The following is a 22,441-nucleotide window of genomic DNA, read 5'->3' as shown; positions in this document are numbered from 1 at the left end:
ATAAGTCCTGCATATGTCACCAGAGAGAAGTCTGTCATTTCACTAGATCAAGTTATGATTGATTGCAAAGTAAACAAGTAAATAAATAAATAAAACATGCACAGATCTATAACATGCATATATTTAGATGAAAGATAGGGTGAATTTTAATTTCATTCCCTCAACTTTTGTCACGTTTTTCCCAAATCATTAAACTTCAAAACATGATTTGCACTCAAAAAGACTTCAGAATAGTCATATTCAGATTTAATTATTCTTTTGTATGCAAGTGTAGTCAGAGTAACCCCAGTCTAATTCTTTCCAAATCAGAATGGGAACTGTGATTGGCCGAGAAGACGTGACGTGAGATGAGATGAGATGAGATGAAGACATGCGTAACACACGTTCACGTTCTCCTCACAGTCGTGACGGTAGACGTAGAGTCCACAGCTAGATCAATGAGTACAGAAGCCCTAAGATTACAAACACCATCATTTGAAGTGTCACACAATTCTGAAATTTTCCATACATTATGGGATTTTTATTATTATTGATCGTACATCATACAGTGGTCAAAATGATTGTACGTCTGACAATGATTCAGTATAAAGTAGGGGTGTAACGGTACACAGAAGTCACGGTTCGGTTCGTACCTCGGTTTTAGGGTCACGGTTTGACACAAGAAAAATCCCTGATGCTAGGTGTCTTTTTTATTTATTTTGAACAGACAGTAGTGCAAATGAGTTTGCTCCAGCTAACGGCAGTGAATCCCTCCTGAGGTGGTTGGTGCAGTACAGCCTCATTAAGAGGATTCAGGGAACAGAATGCACTCTTGTGTACTTCTTCTTTTGTTTTTTTGCAGAGCTGATAAAAAACAAAAGGTATTTGGTCACAATCCGCTTCAAAACTGAACAGCATCTCTTGTGTCATAAAAGTACAAAATAAATGGAATAATGACAAATAAAACTTGAGAATTGCGCAGATGCACAAAGTTCAATATTATGCCTTTTCAAAAACTCATGCAAGGATGAGCGAGAAGGAGAAAGAGACATCTCTACATCAGACAGCGAGTGACGCGGCTCCTGATGTTTTATCACTGGACCGTAGTGGTGAGACTTCCACGAGTCACGACACAAATCGGCACAATGCCAAATGATTTCGTCTTTAAATACTCTGTCATTTATGGCATACATTATGGACATACAGATAAGAGGAAGACATCATTTGAAACTGTAAAGTAAATTTTTTTAAAAAATTTGTGTACACAAAATAAAATAAAAACATTGTGCTTTTGTAAAATAAAGAAAACAAACAGTATGCCACTTTCTCTGTCACAATCTCGGTTTCCTTTCCGTGAAGTTTGTGGAGCGTGTCACAAAAATGAATCGAAACTCCGCGTATAGTCTGCTAGCAGGCAAGCGTGTCATCTGAACTGTGGGTTGCATACATCGTCTCTTCTGCTTGTTTTCGTGTGGTGGCGGTTAGCAAACAGCGTTGCAGTGATCAGGATAGTGTGGATCGCCTGTGACTGACTGTATACACTGAACCGTGACATTCGGGATGAATACATGTACCGTTACACCCCCAATATAAAGCATTTTGGTTTATTATGGGCTTGTTCTTTTTCGCTTTTTTTCTAGCAAGATCTGGGAACCTAAATAATTGGGGATATTCAATTTAATGAATCAATCAATATTACTATTGATTAGCATTACCAAACATGGACGTTTTATTATTATTTTAATTTAATACTGTGAAGCTGCTTTGATACAATCTGTATTGTGAAAAGCGCTATACAAATATTCTTGACTTGACTTGACTTGACTTAAATGAGGTTAGCTCTTCCCCTGTGGTTCTCTCGCACCGCACACACACAGAAGAGAGACACGTCTCCGATGCACGTTTAAATGACTAGTTGTTTATTTTGGTTCTGTACACACTGCGTACAATTTTTGTAAATGCGGTTGCCACTTTGTCAAGTTAATTTGGTTATAAAATGCAGCTGTCATTCCTGTAAATGACTGAACTGTGTGTACACTAAAAAAGTGAACTGACAACTGAATTTATCGGTAGTGTGCCATATCTGCCGTATGGCACATCAGTATGCCAGACAATATTTTAAGAGTGTGTTCACACTTGTAGTTCAGTTCGCTACATATGATGGTATTCTGCCCAGCTGAGAACTCGTGAAGAGCTTATAAAATGTGTTCAAATCCTTGAAAGTTTGTGAATATGACAAAAAGATTTCAAGGCCCTGGAAAGTTTTTGAAAATAAACATGCATAGATACAGGTCCTTGAAAGTGCTTGAATTTACTTTTCTGTAAAAAAATTCATATTATTCCCTCTGGTCCACTAATGTGTTATTTCGTGAACACTTAGTGGCCTCTGCACACTAGCTTGCTTGATTTACGTTAGTTCACGCATTTACGCGTTACGGTAAGTGTTTCCCACGCGAGGCACTTTGTGTTGTACGTTGCCATGACGTTCAACGCACGCAAAACTGTAACAATGTATCTTACAAGGTAACACGGTGTAACTTTGCTCTCACTTGAAATGTGTCCCCACATTAAGTCCTTGAATTTGAGGGTATTATGCCTGGTGTGAGGAGACGTGGTTCTGATGCCTGTGCTGAACTGTGATGAGCAACATCACGACTATGAGGAGAAAAAACAGCTGAGCATTCTGTCCTTTTTATGGTCACGCCTTCTGAGATCATGTCCTGGTTTTGGTTCGTTTACATGTCTTTGGTCCGTGTTGCGTTCATATTTCTTTCAAACCGCACCAGAGTTCGTTTGGAAGTGGATCGAGACCCATCTTTATGGGTCTTCAGCGTTCACACTTATTCAAATTAGCCACATTAACAGTGCGATTGCACCAAACATGCCAACTGTGAACACACCCTAAACTCATTAAACCTCAGATTAGATCATCTCGATCCCCCAGAGGCTTTGTTCTCTGCAAATATACTTTACACCAGTGTAGGGTGTAACTAATTACTAAGTAATTAGTTACTGTACTTTAATTACTTTTTTCTCTAAAAAGTAAAGGGATTACTCTTAATTTTTCTGTATTTTAATTACAGTTACTTCTAATGTAATTGAGCTAAATACTGTTTATAGATCAATCCAATCTCACGGCAATTCGTATGCATTTTATGAGGTGGCTAAATCGTACGACCTCACTCGTATGAATTAGCCACCTTGTAAAATAAGTATGAAATGTCATGTTCAGCCTGGCATTAACTAGAACAATTCTATATAAAACAATAGTGGGTTTAACATCAATTTATTGTCTGATGTTAAAAAGTATATGTTTATTATTTAACCTTCTCTCTTTAAATTGTTTAGTCAGTTTAAGGATAATTCATGTAATTTTATAGAATTTATTTGGAAGAATTAAAACAATTTCATGTCTATCCTTGGTTTATTCAGATGGTTGAGGTTGATATGGGATTTAGAAAGTAATTAAAAGTAATTAAATACTTTTTACAGTGAGTAATTAGTACAGTAATCTAATTACACTGTTGAAGAGGTAATTAGTAACTAGTAATTAATTACTTTTTTAGAGTAACTTACCCAACACTACTTTACACTATATATAACTTTTATATATATGCAATCTGTAGACCACCTTATTCCAGATCAAATCTAGTATATCCAAAAATGGTGACACTTTATTTTGATAGTCCACTACTAACTATAAGTAACTGTGCTACTACATTGCTAGTTATTCGCTTATTAGTAGACTGTCTGTTTAAAATCTGCTGACATGTTGCAAAGTTACTTATAGTTAGTAGAATGTCTGGAGTGGACTATCAAAATAAAGTGTAAGTGAACAATTTTTGTGTCAGTATAGCCTAATGTAGGCTCCTTAATGAATACAAAAGTTCAAAGTTGGACAGGCTTATCTCTTTATCTCTAAAACGCATTGACTGTTATCTCCAGGAAACAATTCCCCTGCTACACCCAGCAGATCTTGACCGAGCACTGCAATGAAGTCTGGTTCTGCAAGTTCTCCAACGACGGCTCCAAACTGGCCTCGGGATCCAAAGACACAACAGTCATTATATGGCAGGTTGACCCCGTGAGTGACCTTCCCCCTCCCCTCCACCGTTAAAATAACGCTCCTGATCCCAGAGTGTGATGGTTTGAGATGTTTTGCCAGGACACGCACCTGCTCAAGCAGCTGAAGACGCTGGAGGGTCATGCCTATGGGGTTTCCTATCTGGCCTGGAGCCCGGATGACACGTATCTGATCGCCTGCGGCCCGGACGACTGCTCTGAGCTCTGGCTCTGGAACGTACAGGTGAGGGTCTCGACCCGCAGTCAGCTCTCAGATTCTCTCCAGCGGCTCGTCTCGCCTTTAAACCCTCACTGTGTTCACCCAGACAGGGGAACTGAGAACCAAAATGAGCCAGTCCCATGAGGACAGCCTGACCAGCGTGGCCTGGAATCCAGACGGCAAGCGTTTTGTTACCGGAGGTCAGAGAGGCCAGTTCTACCAGTGTGTAAGTGTTGCTGTACCGTTACTGTGCTCTCAGCTATATCTCAGCTATATAAGTTCAGTTATATTGAGTGAGAGTATTATACTCGTGACAATGGGGTATTGAAATATGTGACCATGGACTACAAAACCAGTCACATGGGTACATTTTTTAAGATTGTGATTTATACATCATCTGAAAGCGGAATAAATACGCTTTCCATTGTTGTATGGTTTGTTAGAATAGGACAATATTTGGCAGAGATACAACTATTGAAAATCTGGAGAAAAAAAAAATCTAAACATTGAGAAAATCTCCTTTAAAGTTGTGCATTTATGTTCACGATTGTGCTGCATTCACTCACAAAAATACATGTTTTATATATTTACGGTAGGAAATTTACAAAATATCTTCATGGAACATGATCTATACTTAATATCCTTTTGCTTTTTGGCATAAAAGAAAAATGTATAATGTTGACCCATGTAATGTATTGTTGGCTATTGCCTCAAATATACCCGTGCGACTCGTGACTGGTTTTGTGATCCAGGGTCACATATTTACTATTTACTTTTTTAATTTTAGAAAGTCTTCTTAATATTTGACAAACAAATGCAATGATTTTTATTATTAAAACCAGCTTACATTAAATTTGGTTAAACCAAATCCATGATGCATACTTGCCATTTTTTCTTTTGCAATAAAGTGATGAGAAATGTGGCTGTGTATGTGCTTATTGTCTTGAAAATGTCCAAATGTATTTTATAAATAATATTTTTTTTAAAAGTGTATAAAATATACACTACTGTTTAAAAGTTTGAGGTCGGTAAGATTTTTAAAAATTATTTATCCTTATTTAATCAAAATTACAGGAAAAAACGGTTATGTTGTGAAATATTATCATTTAAAATAGCCTCTTTTTATTGTAGTGTATTTTAAAAAAATGTAATTTATTCCTGTGATCAAACCTGAATTTTCAGCATCATTACTCCAGTCTTCAGTGTCACATGATCCTTCAGAAATCACTCTAATATGATGATTTCTAATTATTATCAATGTTGAAAACAGTCGTGCTGCTTCATATTTTTGTGGAAACCGACTTTTTGGAGGATCAGGATTCTTCAGCATTTATTTGAAATAGATTTTTTTGTTAGAATTTGTCTTTACGGTCACTTTTGATCAATATAATGCCTAAATTAAAGTATGAATTTATTATTATTATTATCTTATTGACCCCAAACCTTTTAATGGTAGTGTATATTCTTTTGTGATGCTTCGTGACCCAGACATGCTCTTGACATGTGAAGATTCATTTTAAATAGTTGCTGTTGCCAGAAATCAGGATTATTGTTTCTAGTGACTCTTTACCACACAGGTTGAGAAGTGATGTTGGTTAATGGGGAACTTGTTCTGACAGGATCTGGACGGGAACTTGCTGGACTCCTGGGAGGGTGTTCGTGTGCAGTGTCTGTGGTGTCTGAATGACGGTCGAACAGTGCTGGCCTCTGATACACACCAGCGCATCCGTGGATACAACTTCGAAGATCTGACTGACAGGAACATGTATGTTGACTGCACTTGTGACTAGGGCTGGGTATCGATTCACATGTTCCACTTCCATTCAATTTCGATTCTCGATTCGATTTTTGATTTCGATTCGACTCAATGAATATACATTTAATTTAAATCCTATATTTATTTTTAAAAAAGAACAGTGAACATAAGTTTACTAGTGGTTAATTTATAAAAATAATTTTATTTTAGGTACACTTGGGTACGTTAAAACAGAACCCGACTCGGACAAAAATTGGACAAGTCATTACAGTCGCATGCCTTGATCAAACAAGATCAGCTTATTTTATGTTTAAGATAAAACACACATCAAATCTCAAAGCATTCGCTGTAACATGGAGGACAGTGGAGGAAAACTAATACTGGCTTTTGGGTGGTGATAGATAAATATGGAAAAAATCGATTCGTGGCCTTTGAGAATTGATTTTGAATCGACCACATTTAAAAAAAGGATTTTTTGCCCAGCCCTACTTGTGACTTTAGATCCTGTTATGGTTTTTCTGACAGTGTTTGTATGAGTTATGTGGATGTGCTGGTGTGTGTTTGCTTGTCGTCTCTTATAGAGTTCAAGAAGACCACCCTGTAATGTCCTTCACCGTGTCAAAGAATGGAAGATTAGCTCTGTTAAATGTGGCAACTCAGGTGAGTAGACGAAGCAGCTGCTGTCATCTGCTCATATTTCATCTCGAGTGTTTCATAATGTGAAGCTGTTTTTGCACTTGTTTTTTTGCTGTGAACAATCTGATCTGATCTTGGTGGGATTCCAGAAAGTTCTAAAATGGTTTATCGGTGCATTCACGCCATGACGGAACTACCGAATTACCAATTTCGACTTCCGAAAAAGTGCCGACGTCCTTGTAGAGCTCGTAATTACGACTTGTAAACTCGGACTTGTTATCTCGGAATATTTCAGTTTTATAACTCCTATAATTAACTATTGTTCATGTCTTAATGATGCAAAATTAATCTGAAAATAAACTATACATAGGAATGTGATTTATAAAAAAAAAATATTTTCCTGTATGTTCTGACCTGAAAACAATGACCCGTATTAATTGCGTAAATCCGAGAAGAAAAAATGGGTCTGTTTTTGGTAAAATTGTTGGTATTAGAAAATGTTGCATTTGCTAATAAATGTATTACATGCACGGATTGCTTATAACCCGCCATCTGCAGGACACTTTTAGCATGTTAGCCAGGGTTCAAGGCGCAAAGTGAGAAAAATTTCAGAGAAACGCTGTTACTCGCCTGTTACCCGGTAACTTTTTAATGTATTTTGACAATGCATGGTTGTGAGAATGTGATCTAGCTTAGTGAGATCATCAAAGCACAACAGTTGTGATGTAAATATATAAATATACTGTATAGTCTGACACGCTGCATGTTTCAGAGTAAAGCACAGCACTGTCAGTTTTGATTCACAGTAAATGCTTCTCTGTGTGTTTGAGTCGCAACCATCTTTCCAAATTCATAATGAGAATCATTTATAAATCTGTGTCAACAAAGATCAGGTCTCCCTGCAGTTTTCTACCAAAATAAAAACTCAATGGTTTAATGTTTAAAAACAAAGAAATGAAGGCAACCATAAATGTTAGTATTGTAATTTTACTGTTCTTCAAATAAAATAATTTACTGTCAAATGAAATAAAAAATAATAAATACTATTATTGTTATTAATAATCATAAAAACAACATATCTCTTAATACTTTTATTATTACATAGATTGTATTATAACACAGCAAATTATAACTATGATGATTATTTAATCTATTTTTTTTTTTTTTTTGGTCACAAACTCATAAGCACAGTCTGTAAAGGTCACACGTTTGCTCTTCGTTTGTATGCAGACTTACAGTATACTATTTACACATTTTTACAATTCATATATCAATTATTTGTTCATGTTTTTGCAGTACCTAATCTAAAATTGAAGCTATTCATTATTTGTAAATGTTTATAATAATTTAGCTGTAACAACATGTGTGTTGGTTAAGGGTGGTTGATAAAGTTTAGATAAATACTTGCTAAACACATGATTGTAATCTGGGTGCAAAACAAGTTTTTTTTATTGCCTCAAGACTTATGTCCTTAAACAGGATATTCCTTGAATCATACATCAACAGGAGAAAACAAATGTATTTTTCAAGAAAACACTTGTTAATTTATCTAAACAATGTAAAACAAACAGTATAAACCATGTTTTCACCTTACCCGTGTCCGTATCACCAAACCTATTCCAAACCGTACCCATATCACCAAACCTGTCCCGAACCTCACCCGTACCCGTGTCACCAAACCTGTCCCGAACCTCACCCGTACCCGTATCACCAAACCTGTCCCGAACTTCACCCGTATCACCAAACCTGTCCCGAACTTCACCCGTATCAACAAACATCCGTATCACCAAACCTGTCCCGAACTTCACCCGTATCACCAAACCTGTCCCGAACTTCACCCGTTTCACCAAACCTCTCCCGAACCTCACCCGTACCCGTATCACCAAACCTGTCCCGAACCTCACCCGTACCCGTATCACCAAACCTGTCCCGAACCTCACCCGTACCCGTATCACCAAACCTGTCCCGAACCTCACCCGTATCACCAAACCTGTCCCGAACTTCACCCGTATCACCAAACCTCTCCCGAACCTCACCCGTACCCGTATCACCAAACCTGTCCCGAACCTCACCCGTATCACCAAACCTGTCCCGAACTTCACCCGTATCACCAAACCTCTCCCGAACCTCACCCGTACCCGTATCACCAAACCTGTCCCGAACGTCACCCGTATCACCAAACCTGTCTCGAACTTCATCCGTATCACCAAACCTGTCCCGAACCTCACCTGTATCACCAAACCTGTCCCGAACATCACCCGTATCACCAAACCTGTCTCGAACTTCACCCGTATCACCAAACCTGTCCCGAACCTCACCCGTACCCGTATCCCCAAACCTGTCCCGAACCTCACCCGTACCCGTATCACCAAACCTGTCCCGAACGTCACCCGTATCACCAAACCTGTCCCGAACGTCACCCGTATCACCAAACCTGTCTCGAACTTCATCCGTATCACCAAACCTGTCCCGAACCTCACCTGTATCACCAAACCTGTCCCGAACCTCACCTGTATCACCAAACCTGTCCTGAACCTCACCCGTATCACCAAACCTGTCTCGAACGTCACCCGTATCACCAAACCTGTCCCGAACTTCATCCGTATCACCAAACCTGTCTCGAACTTCATCCGTATCACCAAACCTGTCCCGAACCTCACCCGTATCACCAAACCTGTCCCGAACCTCACCTGTATCACCAAACCTGTCCCGAACCTCACCCGTATCACCAAACCTGTCCCGAACCTCACCTGTATCACCAAACCTGTCTCGAACTTCATCCGTATCACCAAACCTGTCCCGAACCTCACCCGTATCACCAAACCTGTCCCGAACCTCACCTGTATCACCAAACCTGTCCCGAACCTCACCCGTATCACCAAACCTGTCTCGAACGTCACCCGTATCACCAAACCTGTCCCGAACTTCATCCGTATCACCAAATCTGTCTCGAACTTCATCCGTATCACCAAACCTGTCCCGAACCTCACCTGTATCACCAAACCTGTCCCGAACCTCACCCGTATCACCAAACCTGTCCCGAACCTCACCCGTATCACCAAACCTGTCTCGAACGTCACCCGTATCACCAAACCTGTCCCGAACTTCATCCTTATCACCAAACCTGTCTCGAACTTCATCCGTATCACCAAACCTGTCTCGAACTTCATCCGTATCACCAAACCTGTCCCGAACCTCACCCGTATCACCAAACCTGTCCCGAACCTCACCTGTATCACCAAACCTGTCCCGAACCTCACCCGTATCACCAAACCTGTCTCGGACGTCACCCGTATCTCCAAACCTGTCCCGAACTTCATCCGTATCACCAAACCTGTCTCGAACGTCACCCGTATCACCAAACCTGTCCCGAACTTCATCCGTATCACCAAACCTGTCTCGAACTTCATCCGTATCACCAAACCTGTCCCGAACCTCACCCGTATCACCAAACCTGTCCCGAACTTCATCCGTATCACCAAACCTGTCTCGAACTTCATCCGTATCACCAAACCTGTCCCGAACCTCACCTGTATCACCAAACCTGTCCTGAACCTCACCCGTATCACCAAACCTGTCTCGAACGTCACCCGTATCACCAAACCTGTCCCGAACTTCATCCGTATCACCAAACCTGTCTCGAACTTCATCCGTATCACCAAACCTGTCCCGAACCTCACCCGTATCACCAAACCTGTCCCGAACCTCACCTGTATCACCAAACCTGTCCCGAACCTCACCCGTATCACCAAACCTGTCCCGAACCTCACCTGTATCACCAAACCTGTCTCGAACTTCATCCGTATCACCAAACCTGTCCCGAACCTCACCCGTATCACCAAACCTGTCCCGAACCTCACCTGTATCACCAAACCTGTCCCGAACCTCACCCGTATCACCAAACCTGTCTCGAACGTCACCCGTATCACCAAACCTGTCCCGAACTTCATCCGTATCACCAAATCTGTCTCGAACTTCATCCGTATCACCAAACCTGTCCCGAACCTCACCTGTATCACCAAACCTGTCCCGAACCTCACCCGTATCACCAAACCTGTCCCGAACCTCACCCGTATCACCAAACCTGTCTCGAACGTCACCCGTATCACCAAACCTGTCCCGAACTTCATCCTTATCACCAAACCTGTCTCGAACTTCATCCGTATCACCAAACCTGTCTCGAACTTCATCCGTATCACCAAACCTGTCCCGAACCTCACCCGTATCACCAAACCTGTCCCGAACCTCACCTGTATCACCAAACCTGTCCCGAACCTCACCCGTATCACCAAACCTGTCTCGGACGTCACCCGTATCTCCAAACCTGTCCCGAACTTCATCCGTATCACCAAACCTGTCTCGAACGTCACCCGTATCACCAAACCTGTCCCGAACTTCATCCGTATCACCAAACCTGTCTCGAACTTCATCCGTATCACCAAACCTGTCCCGAACCTCACCCGTATCACCAAACCTGTCCCGAACTTCATCCGTATCACCAAACCTGTCTCGAACTTCACCCGTATCACCAAACCTGTCCCGAACTTCACCCGTATCACCAAACCTGTCCCGAACTTCACCCGTATCAACAAACATCCGTATCACCAAACCTGTCCCGAACTTCACCCGTATCACCAAACCTGTCCCGAACTTCACCCGTTTCACCAAACCTCTCCCGAACCTCACCCGTACCCGTATCACCAAACCTGTCCCGAACCTCACCCGTACCCGTATCACCAAACCTGTCCCGAACCTCACCCGTACCCGTATCACCAAACCTGTCCCGAACCTCACCCGTATCACCAAACCTGTCCCGAACTTCACCCGTATCACCAAACCTCTCCCGAACCTCACCCGTACCCGTATCATCAAACCTGTCCCGAACCTCACCCGTATCACCAAACCTGTCCCGAACTTCACCCGTATCACCAAACCTCTCCCGAACCTCACCCGTACCCGTATCACCAAACCTGTCCCGAACGTCACCCGTATCACCAAACCTGTCTCGAACTTCATCCGTATCACCAAACCTGTCCCGAACCTCACCTGTATCACCAAACCTGTCCCGAACATCACCCGTATCACCAAACCTGTCTCGAACTTCACCCGTATCACCAAACCTGTCCCGAACCTCACCCGTACCCGTATCCCCAAACCTGTCCCGAACCTCACCCGTACCCGTATCACCAAACCTGTCCCGAACGTCACCCGTATCACCAAACCTGTCCCGAACGTCACCCGTATCACCAAACCTGTCTCGAACTTCATCCGTATCACCAAACCTGTCCCGAACCTCACCTGTATCACCAAACCTGTCCCGAACCTCACCCGTATCACCAAACCTGTCCCGAACCTCACCTGTATCACCAAACCTGTCCCGAACCTCACCCGTATCACCAAACCTGTCTCGAACGTCACCCGTATCACCAAACCTGTCCCGAACTTCATCCGTATCACCAAACCTGTCTCGAACTTCATCCGTATCACCAAACCTGTCCCGAACCTCACCCGTATCACCAAACCTGTCCCGAACCTCACCTGTATCACCAAACCTGTCCCGAACCTCACCCGTATCACCAAACCTGTCCCGAACCTCACCTGTATCACCAAACCTGTCTCGAACTTCATCCGTATCACCAAACCTGTCCCGAACCTCACCCGTATCACCAAACCTGTCCCGAACCTCACCTGTATCACCAAACCTGTCCCGAACCTCACCCGTATCACCAAACCTGTCTCGAACGTCACCCGTATCACCAAACCTGTCCCGAACTTCATCCGTATCACCAAACCTGTCTCGAACTTCATCCGTATCACCAAACCTGTCCCGAACCTCACCTGTATCACCAAACCTGTCCCGAACCTCACCTGTATCACCAAACCTGTCCCGAACCTCACCCGTATCACCAAACCTGTCCCGAACCTCACCCGTATCACTAAACCTGTCCCGAACCTCACCCGTATCACCAAACCTGTCTCGAACGTCACCCGTATCACCAAACCTGTCCCGAACTTCATCCGTATCACCAAACCTGTCTCGAACTTCATCCGTATCACCAAACCTGTCCCGAACCTCACCCGTATCACCAAACCTGTCCCGAACCTCACCTGTATCACCAAACCTGTCCCGAACCTCACCCGTATCACCAAACCTGTCTCGGACGTCACCCGTATCTCCAAACCTGTCCCGAACTTCATCCGTATCACCAAACCTGTCTCGAACCTCACCCGTATCACCAAACCTGTCCCGAACCTCACCCGTATCACCAAACCTGTCCCGAACCTCACCCGTATCACCAAACCTGTCCCGAACCTCACCCGTATCACCAAACCTGTCCCGAACCTCACCCGTATCACCAAACCTGTCCCGAACCTCACCCGTTTCACCAAACCTGTCCCGAACCTCACCCGTATCACCAAACCTGTCCCGAACCTCACCCGTATCACCAAACCTAAACCTCACCCGTATCACCAAACCTGTCTCGAACGTCACCCATATCACCAAACCTGTCCCGAACCTCACCCGTATCACCAAACCTGTCCCAAACTTCATCCGTATCACCAAACCTGTCCCGAACCTCACCCGTATCACCAAACCTGTCCCGAACCTCACCCGTATCACCAAACCTGTCCCAAACTTCATCCGTATCACCAAACCTGTCCCGAACGTCACCCGTATCACCAAACCTGTCTTGAACTTCATCCGTATCACCAAACAGATTACTTTTTTAGTAAGTTTAATGTAATTTAAGTTGAAATGACTTAAACATGCAAGTTGAGTGTACTTAAAAATTTAAGGCAACAACTCTTTTTTTTTTTCTTTTTTTTTTACAGTGGGAATCTTTGACTTATTACTCATGTAAATAAAACGATGTGTCAGTCAGTATACTTGTCACTGAGCAGTTCCTCTCTTGGCGTGTTTAGGGAGTTCATCTGTGGGACCTGCAGGACCGGGTATTAGTCAGGAAGTACCAAGGTGTGACTCAGGGCTTCTACACCATCCACTCCTGCTTTGGCGGCTACAACGAAGACTTTATCGCGAGTGGCAGTGAAGGTAAGGACACGCAGATCTCAGAATCACAGACCGACTGAACTCCAGCTGAGATCTGATGGGCTTTCCTGAACCGTCTGTTGTCTCTAGACCACAAAGTTTACATCTGGCACAAGCGCAGCGAGCTGCCCATCGCCGAGCTGACGGGTCACACGCGCACCGTGAACTGCGTGAGCTGGAACCCCGCTCTGCCGGGCCTGATGGCCAGCGCCTCGGATGACGGCACCATACGGGTCTGGGGTCCCGCCCCCTTTCTGGACTCCCAGGAGCCCGAGGGGTTAACTGGTATGAACCTCCTCGTCTGACTGGAATGTGCTCCTAGTTTGATGTAAGTGGGTAGTTGACATAGAACACTTTAGAGATTTGACTTGAACATATTTAGCTATATATATTTTCTTTTTTTTATTGTGTTGCATGCAGATTTTATGAGCTTGTGTGAAATGAGAGATTATATGGAATATTTGTACTACTTTAAACATTTAGAATAGGAAAAAAAATGTGTCTGAAAACCTGAACTGAAAAAAATAGTGATCAATTATATGATGTTAAATATGCACGTTCGCTTATACATTCAAATAAATGCTGCATGTTCATTCAATGTTTTTAACATTTTTAACATGTCAACTACCCAGTTGCTGTGTGACGCTTTAACAAATAAAAAAAATTGAATCCCTTTGGGGAAAATTACTGGGAATTAGAGCTATTTTTAACAATCTGTTCAGACTTCCTGTTTTAGAAGGAAATTGTGACATTTGTCAAGCCATTTCTTGAGATATTTAAAAACTCATTTTATATGTTTTCATAAATATTCCGAAACTAAAACTAGATGATTAATGCACCATAAAACTGAGCTTGTTGTGGCTGATACTGATAGTTTGTGTTTTAACCCTCTTGAACAGGAGCAGCTACCTTAATAATGAATTAATAATTAATAAAAAAAAGCTCTTTTGACACAAAGTAGGCATCTAATCTGGACTTTATAATGCATATACAGTGCCCTCCACAATTATTGGCACCCCTGTTTAAGATGTGGTCGAGGACTTCTAAAAATTATCCTTTTTTTTTTAAACAACATAGAACCCAAATGCAAAAAAAGAGAAAAATCCAACCTTTTATTAAAGTACATTACTTTGGTGGTAAAAAAAAAATCAAAAATTTAGAAAAACAAACACTTGAAATCATGTGTCCCACAATTATTGGCACCCCTGGTGTTAATACTTTGTACAACCCCCTTTTGCCAACAAGACAGCACTTAATCTCCTCCTATAACATTTCACAAGATTGGAGAACACAGAGAGAGGGATCTTTGACCATTCTTCTTTGCACAATCTTTCTAGATCATCCAGTGTCCTGGGTCCTCTCTTATGCACTCTCCTCTTTAGCTCGCCCCACAGGTTTTCGATTGGGTTGAGGTCTGGGGACTGAGATGGCCATGGGAGGACCTTGAGTTTGTGACTGCTGAACCATTTTTGTGTAGATTTTGCCACATGTTTTGGATCATTATCCTGCTGAAAGACCCAATGACGACCCATCTTCAGCTTTCTGGCAGAGGCCATCAGGTTTTTATTTAAAATGTCCTGGTATTTCAAAGCGTTCATAATGCCATGCACCCTAATAAGGTTCCCAGGGCCTTTGGAAGAGAAACAGCCCCACAGCATCACAGATCCTCCACCATACTTCACGGTGGGCATGAGGTGCTTTTCGGCATACTCATCTTTTGTTTTACGCCAGACCCACTTAGAGTGTTTGTTGCCAAAAAGCTCAATCTTAGTCTCATCTGACCAAAGCACACGATCCCAGTTGAAGTCCCAGTGCCGCTTAGCAAACTCCAGACGTTTACGTTTGTGAGTGTTAGTGAGAAAAGGCTTTTTCCTTGCATGCCTCCCAAACAGCTTGTTGGCATGTAGAGAGCGTCTGATGGTTGTTTTGGAGACTTTGTGACCCCAAGATGCCACTCTTTGATGCAATTCTGTGACAGTGAGCTTAGGACTTTTTTTTACTTCTCTTACCATCCTCCTCACTGTGCGTTGTGGCAAGATAAACTTGGGACCTCTTCCAGCCTTGTTTGTCACTGTTCCAGTTGTTTTAAACTTCTGAATGATTCCTCTGACTGTAGATACGGGCAAGTTAAGGCGAGTAGCTATTTTCTTGTAGCCATTGCCTGACTTATGAAGGTCGACACACATCTGCCTTACTTGAATGGTGTGTTCTCTTGTCTTTGCCATGTTGACAAATGGGTAAGAGAATTAGGCCTCTGTGTCACGTCATATTTATACCCCAGGGAAACAGGAAGTCATGAATTACTAATTAAAAGTTCCTAGATACCCTGACCAACTTTAGCAACTAAAGAAAAATATTTTTAAAAAAAATCAATTACATTTTTCAGCGGAATTGTTAGGGGTGCCAATAATTGTGGGACACATGATTTCAAGTTTTTTTTTTTTCTAAATTTTAGATTTTTTTTTTACCACCAAAGTAATGTACTTTAATAAAAGGTTGGATTTTTCTCTTTTTTTACATTTGGGTTCTATGTTGTTTAAAAAAAAGGGAGATTTTTTAGAAGTCCCCGACCACATCTTAAACAGGGGTGCCAATAATTGTGGAGGGCACTGTATATGATCTGAACAACTATTGCTTTTTAATATGCTTCTGGAATTTAAATGTTTAGTTCAAATTGAGAATTAAAGTGCCCCATTATGCTATTTTAAACGTTCCAAGTTTTGTTTCGGAGTCTCCTACAACAGCTTTACATGCATCCAAAGTACAAAAACACTTTCATTTTCTTATTTTACACATTGCAGCATCAGCTCTTTTCTCAGTGTCTGAAGCGGTTCGATAAAGGATTCAGTCTCTCTCCTTTCCAAGAGCCTCCTCTGCTCTGATTGGTCAGATGGCCCAGTCTGTTATGATTGGTCTACTCTGCTCTGATTGGTCAGATGGCCCAGTCTGTTATGATTGGTCTACTCTGCTCTGATTGGTCAGATGGCCCAGTCTGTTATGATTGGTCTACTCTGCTCTGATTGGTCAGATGGCCCAGTCTGTTGTGATTGGTCTACTCTGCTCTGATTGGTCAGATGGCTCAGTCTGTTGTGATTGGTCTACTCTGCTCTGATTGGTCAGATGGCCCAGTCTGTTGTGATTGGTCTACTCTGCTCTGATTGGTCAGATGACCCAGACTGTTGTGATTGGTCAACTCTGCTCTGATTGGTCAGATGGCCCAGTCTGTTGTGATTGGTCTACTCTGCTCTGATTGGTCAGATGGCCCAGTCTGTTATGATTGGTCTACTCTGCTCTGATTGGTCAGATGGCCCAGTCTGCTGTGATTGGTCTACTCTGCTCTGATTGGTCAGATGGCCCAGTCTGTTGTGATTGGTCTACTCTGCTCTGATTGGTCAGATGGCCCAGTCTGCTGTGATTGGTCGACTGCTTACAGCGCATATAGGAAACGAAACGCCCATTAGCATATCTTAGTTTCAGCTACGGATCTGCACTTGATACACGTTGATACGAAGAGTAAAGATGCCTTTGGTTTTTCCGTATTAATCCCACCGCGAGTCCTCATCCTTTTGAAGTGCATGCAAAGTGGATTCACAGCGCTGAAAACACGAACCAAACTCTTCCAGTCTCCGCTACAACTACAGTGTTTGAGTGCGGGTCAAAGTAGACATTGTTCACCGGCAGCCAATGAAGACCATAGGTGGGCATTATGCAAATGTGTTACATAGGTGTGTATCAGGAAGTGAGACTGGAATTGCTGACGACTCGTTTCCGCAGTTCAGAATCGATTCTTTCTTTTGGGAGACAATAACTCCATTTATCTGCACTTTGATCTTTAAAGCTTTGCAGATATTTTACATTCACAAACGACTATATTAAATACACACTGCATGAAAAGTAATATCCAAAAAAAAGCATAATGGGGCACTTTAAACGGAGCTGAATTGAATAGTTAGAAAGATGAGTAGTTTGTCATTGTGGTCTCTCTGCTTCTCTTCTCCTGCAGAATGCTATAGCATGGACAGTTGATGTCGACTCTGGAGCAGATGTCCACTTTGGAAAACATACAGTGAGACACACTATAGACTTTGTGAATGAAGAATGAAAATTGAAGTAAATCGTTCGGCAGATGGATGTTTTTTCCTGGCGGCTTCACACATCTCCAACGCCGTTTCACTGGAACAACATGAAGCCGGCTTACACATCTGACTTCAAATCCGAAACGGACACGCTGAGGACACGCCCCCTTCGGCTTAAGCCCCTCCTCCTCCTTTCTACACTGCATCCTGAGTGGACGACTGCCTCCTGAACCCACATGCGCACACGCACACACACACACACACACTCACACACGGACAAACAAACGTTATTTATTACGGCTTTAATTTATTATTGTGAATGAATCAAGGCCACAGGCTTGCTTTGTGTTCTGTACAATATTCACTCAGCCAGGGGACAAAAAAAGAAAGAAAAAAAAATGCTTTTCCGGCATGTGCGAACTTCTCCGTGGTCTCAAAGACGCACGTGTTAACGGAGAGCAAACAAATCATATCCTTATTTTTCAGCATGAACTTCTTTAAGCCAATTGGTATGCTTGAAAGTAAGTGTCTTCACCAGCAGAGATATGAGATATCGTTTTCCTTTCCCTCTGTGACCCACGACCCATTTTTAAATGACTGAATTTACTGGCATTTTTAACAGCTAGATATTCATTTCCATCAGAAAACTCACACCATGACCCCGATCCGCAGTTTCTTTTCATTGCTTATGGTACTTTATTATGCTAATTATGAAAGGGGGAAGGTTTTCTAGAGGTGACGGATTATTAATCTTTATTCTTGTGGCGAGCCGATGTAGATTTACAAAGAAAGGCGCATTAACGGGACATTTTTGGCAGCGGGGTTGAAAGCGCACCTGCGACCCTCATAGGCTTGCTATCGTCGTCCTGCTAATGACACACACACACACACGTGCTGATGTCACGTTCCACATGTAAATATCAGCCTGCAAACTTTGACTTTACGTGAGTTGCTAGTAGGTGTTTGCGCCACGGTCCGGGCTGTTGGTGTATGAGAAATGATCTTATGACGGTAAGTACGCCAGCATATTGAGCGAATCAACAACACACTCAAATATGTTTCTTGAGTTTGTTTCCATCATGTTCGTTGCGTCATATTCTCCTCTTGGGTCTCGTTTCCTCTTTCGTATTATCACTTCTTGACTTTTTATGTTTTTTTTAATGCTTTTCTAGACATGTGTATGATTATCCATCAGATATGATTTTCTTAGTTTAATTGATTTTATTTTGGGGTTGATTTATAATTTGTTTAGCTTTCTTCCCTTGTATTATCGTATAAAGGATGTCTTGGCAAGTGGCCTCTTAAATGCTTTTTTCTATTTGTGAATTTCTTATATACTTTCGTACCATATTACGCATTAGTACACGCAGGTGTACCCTGAAATAATTTAGGTATTCATCAGTCGAGCGAAAGAAACTTTGCCCACTATGATTTATTCTGTTATTATGTGCTCTTCATATACATGTATATAAGGAATCTATAGATTTGTGATGTCAAAATGATTAATCGCATCTAACATAAGTTTGTTTATACAATATGTAAATACACATATATGTATGCATAAATATTTATATATATTTATATATGTGTGTGTATATATAATGTATACAGGTGAATCTCGAAAAAAATTTAAATTGTGCAAAAGTTCATTTATTTTAATAATTCAACTTAAAAGGTGAAACTAATATATTATAAAGACTCATTACATGCAAAGTGAGATATTTCAAGCCTTTATTTGTTATAATTGTGATGATTATGGCTTACAGCTTATGAAACCCCCAAATTCAAAATTATAATATTGTGAAAAGGTTTTCATAAGCTGTAAGCCATAATCATCACAATTATAACAAATAAATGCTTGAAATATCTCACTTTGCATGTAATGAGTCTTTATAATATATTAGTTTCACCTTTTAAGTTGAATTACTGAAATAAATGAACTTTTGCACTATATTCAAATTTTTCAAGTTTCACCTGTGTATGTGTGTGTGTGTGTATATATACACATGTATAAATGTGTGTATATATACAGTATGCGCAGACATACATATATATAAAATACACATTATGTAAACAAACTTTTGTTAGATGATTAATCGATTTGACGGCACTAATATAAATATAAAAAAAATATATACACATATTATAAACTTTTATGTTTGATGCGACTAATCGCGATTAATCAATTTGACAGCACTTATATATGTACGTATGGTGTGTGTGTATATATATATATATATATATATATATATATATATATATATATATATATATATATATATATATATAAACACACGTGTGTATTTCTTGCCATGTATCCTCCCGTACAGATGTTAAGCGTTTCTCACCTGCATCAGGTAAACTCCTTGTACAGGTAAACTCGAACCCTGACCAGCCAGACCTGAAGAACAGGCGCATGCAGTAACACCCTCACACGTGGAGATATCACACCGCTGTGGTGTTGTACGTTCTGGTTTATGCAACTGAACTTTCCTTTTCTTCTGGATATTTGTGTTTCATTTCAGTCTTAGTTTGACTTTATGTGCTTGAGCCGCGGGGCAACGGTAGCGCCCTGGTGCAGTTCTGGTGGAGACTTACGTTTATTGCAGTCGGGATCTGAGGATCTTATTTGCATTTCAGTGTGTTATTATTCTAAGTGATTGTACTATTATGTAATGTTCTGTAGGAGAGGTGTTATGTATACATACTTTCAATAAAGCATTCAGGGTTTTAAACTATCAAGTCGTCACTTCTGTTGGTTTAATGGTCAAAAAAATCCAAAAGGTACGACGATGGAATTTGTCGTGATTTGGAAACAATTACGAAGTCATCAAATATGATTCTATTAATTAGACGAACTGATTTTATATAATATCCATGACTTTTCCCGTTCTTGATTGAAACAGTGAAATAAAAACTGAGTAACACTTTAGTTTAAGGTCCAATTCTATCTTATTATCATGCTACTGGGATATTGGGTGTTTATTAGTACTTATGAAGCACATATTAATGCCTTATTCTGCATGATCATATTCTACATCCCTTGATCCTATAATACCTCAACTTAACAACTACCTTACTAACTTTTAATAAGCAGTAATTATTAGTTTGTTGAGGAAAATTCATAGTTAAGTGATAATTGGACCCTAAACTAAAGAGTGACCAAACTAGTTAGACAAAAACAAAAAATCAATTTAGGTCACACTTTAGATTAGGGTCTATTTCTTAGTTAAGTTTTGGTATTGGGTGATTAAGGGATGTACAATATGATCATGCAGAATAAGGCATTAATATGTGCTTTATGTAGCCTACTAATAAACTGCCAATATCTTAGTAATATGCACAGTGTTGGGGAAGTTACTTTTATACTGGTTACTTCTTAAAAAAGTAATCCGTTACCCCCTTTGGAAAGTAACTTTTTACGTTACTCGTTACTTTTACGATAGCCTACTTGAGTTTCGGCAGAACCCAATATCTGTTCCTTTCCTAAATGTGTAGGCCTACATAAAGTTCTACTATAAACTCTACTTATTGGAAAAACTAGAAGAAAAAGATACTTTGAAATAGAAAAACAAAAACATTTGAAAAACCTGTAGCCTATATAAACACCAAAGAAGAATATTAACTATTGAGCGGTGGTGACGCGTTCATGAAAATTGTCACAAAGAACCAGCAAAATAATGATTATGAATATGTCAAATATAGCAAGGAGACATTTCAATTGTTTATTAATAAACACATGTTTTCTGTCGGTGTTGGCTGCAAAGATGAAGTTTACGCTGACTCGCGATGTTCGCAGTAGTGAACGTGCCAGAGAGAAATGCACATGTCATACGGATTACAAAAGCAGAAAGTCTGTTTTCTTTCGCTTTTAATACTTTTGTTTAAAAGTACTCATTTCAAGCTTTCTATATATTTCTCAGGTATTTGAGGCGCTGATTTTTGGTTCATTTATCAGACGAGCTCCAGTTCACGCGCCGGCAAGTAGGCCTACGATTTTCGAACAATCATCGATTATTTTGCTTGATATGCCAATCCTTAATATTTGGTGTTTTAAATGACAACCCTTTTTCATCCGGTGGGAAGTATTACTTTTGGTTTGCGTAGTAGTGTAATTCACAGAATTGACTGCTCTGCTACCAGCCTCTGTCACGTGTGGAGCTTGTGACTATTGCGCAAGCGCGCAGCTGAGAAGACAGTGTCGCTGTCAAATCTGTCCCTGGGAAAAGTAACGTTGTGGCGAATTGGAAAAATAAACACGTTTCATTACCAAATTTTCAGTAGTAGCGCGTTACACTACTTTTTACCCGAAAAAGTAGTTACGTTACTGTAACTTTGTAACGCGTTACACACAACACTGAATATGCATGATAATAAGCAACTAGTTTAGTGAGAATTGGACCCTAAAATAAAGTGTTACTAAAATGAAAACAGAAGAAAAAAAAAATCTATAATAGTATCCGATGTTTAAATAACACTAGTAGAATTGCAATAGCAAATGCATTTAAGCATTCTAACAACGTGAAAATGTCCAATATGATTGTGTTCTCCATTGTCTATGAAAAAAAAAATGTAGTTTTAGACCAACTGGATTGCATTGAATAATGTGCATTTAATTGAATATGAATGCATTGTGCAAAACTTGATATTCATAATCATCT

At 40.8% G+C, this 22,441-nt stretch overlaps 2 protein-coding genes across 3 annotated transcripts in view; one reads left to right on the top strand and one right to left on the bottom strand.

Annotated features, from left to right (window-relative positions):
- The window catches only part of wdr26a (WD repeat domain 26a), a 49,121-nt gene extending 30,038 nt beyond the window's left edge, over window positions 1–19,083 (top strand). Inside the window, exons 7-14 of one of the 2 annotated variants that reach the window (XM_079625228.1) lie at window positions 3,925–4,063; window positions 4,145–4,285; window positions 4,368–4,487; window positions 5,881–6,026; window positions 6,599–6,677; window positions 13,578–13,707; window positions 13,795–13,989; window positions 17,708–19,083. In XM_079625228.1, the coding sequence (XP_079481354.1) occupies window positions 3,925–4,063; window positions 4,145–4,285; window positions 4,368–4,487; window positions 5,881–6,026; window positions 6,599–6,677; window positions 13,578–13,707; window positions 13,795–13,989; window positions 17,708–17,730 (973 nt within the window). In that variant the 3' untranslated portion in view covers window positions 17,731–19,083. Of the gene's footprint in view, window positions 1–3,924; window positions 4,064–4,144; window positions 4,286–4,367; window positions 4,488–5,880; window positions 6,027–6,598; window positions 6,678–13,577; window positions 13,708–13,794; window positions 14,033–17,707 lie in introns of both variants that reach the window. The other variant, XM_079625229.1, reaches the window with a different exon arrangement.
- A 3,191-nt stretch (window positions 19,084–22,274) lies between these two features.
- The window catches only part of cnih4 (cornichon family member 4), a 9,909-nt gene continuing 9,742 nt past the window's right edge, over window positions 22,275–22,441 (bottom strand). Inside the window, exon 6 of the mRNA XM_079625918.1 lies at window positions 22,275–22,441. This exon is cut by the window's right edge and continues 1,507 nt beyond it. The gene's annotated coding sequence lies outside the window, so the exon portion shown is untranslated.

The sequence above is a fragment of the Phoxinus phoxinus genome (assembly GCF_949152265.1).
Source record: "Phoxinus phoxinus genome assembly, chromosome: 10".
Lineage (NCBI taxonomy): Eukaryota > Metazoa > Chordata > Actinopteri > Cypriniformes > Leuciscidae > Phoxinus > Phoxinus phoxinus.
Note: the sequence above shows the minus strand (reverse complement) of the source record. Positions and strands in the feature narration are given on the sequence as shown.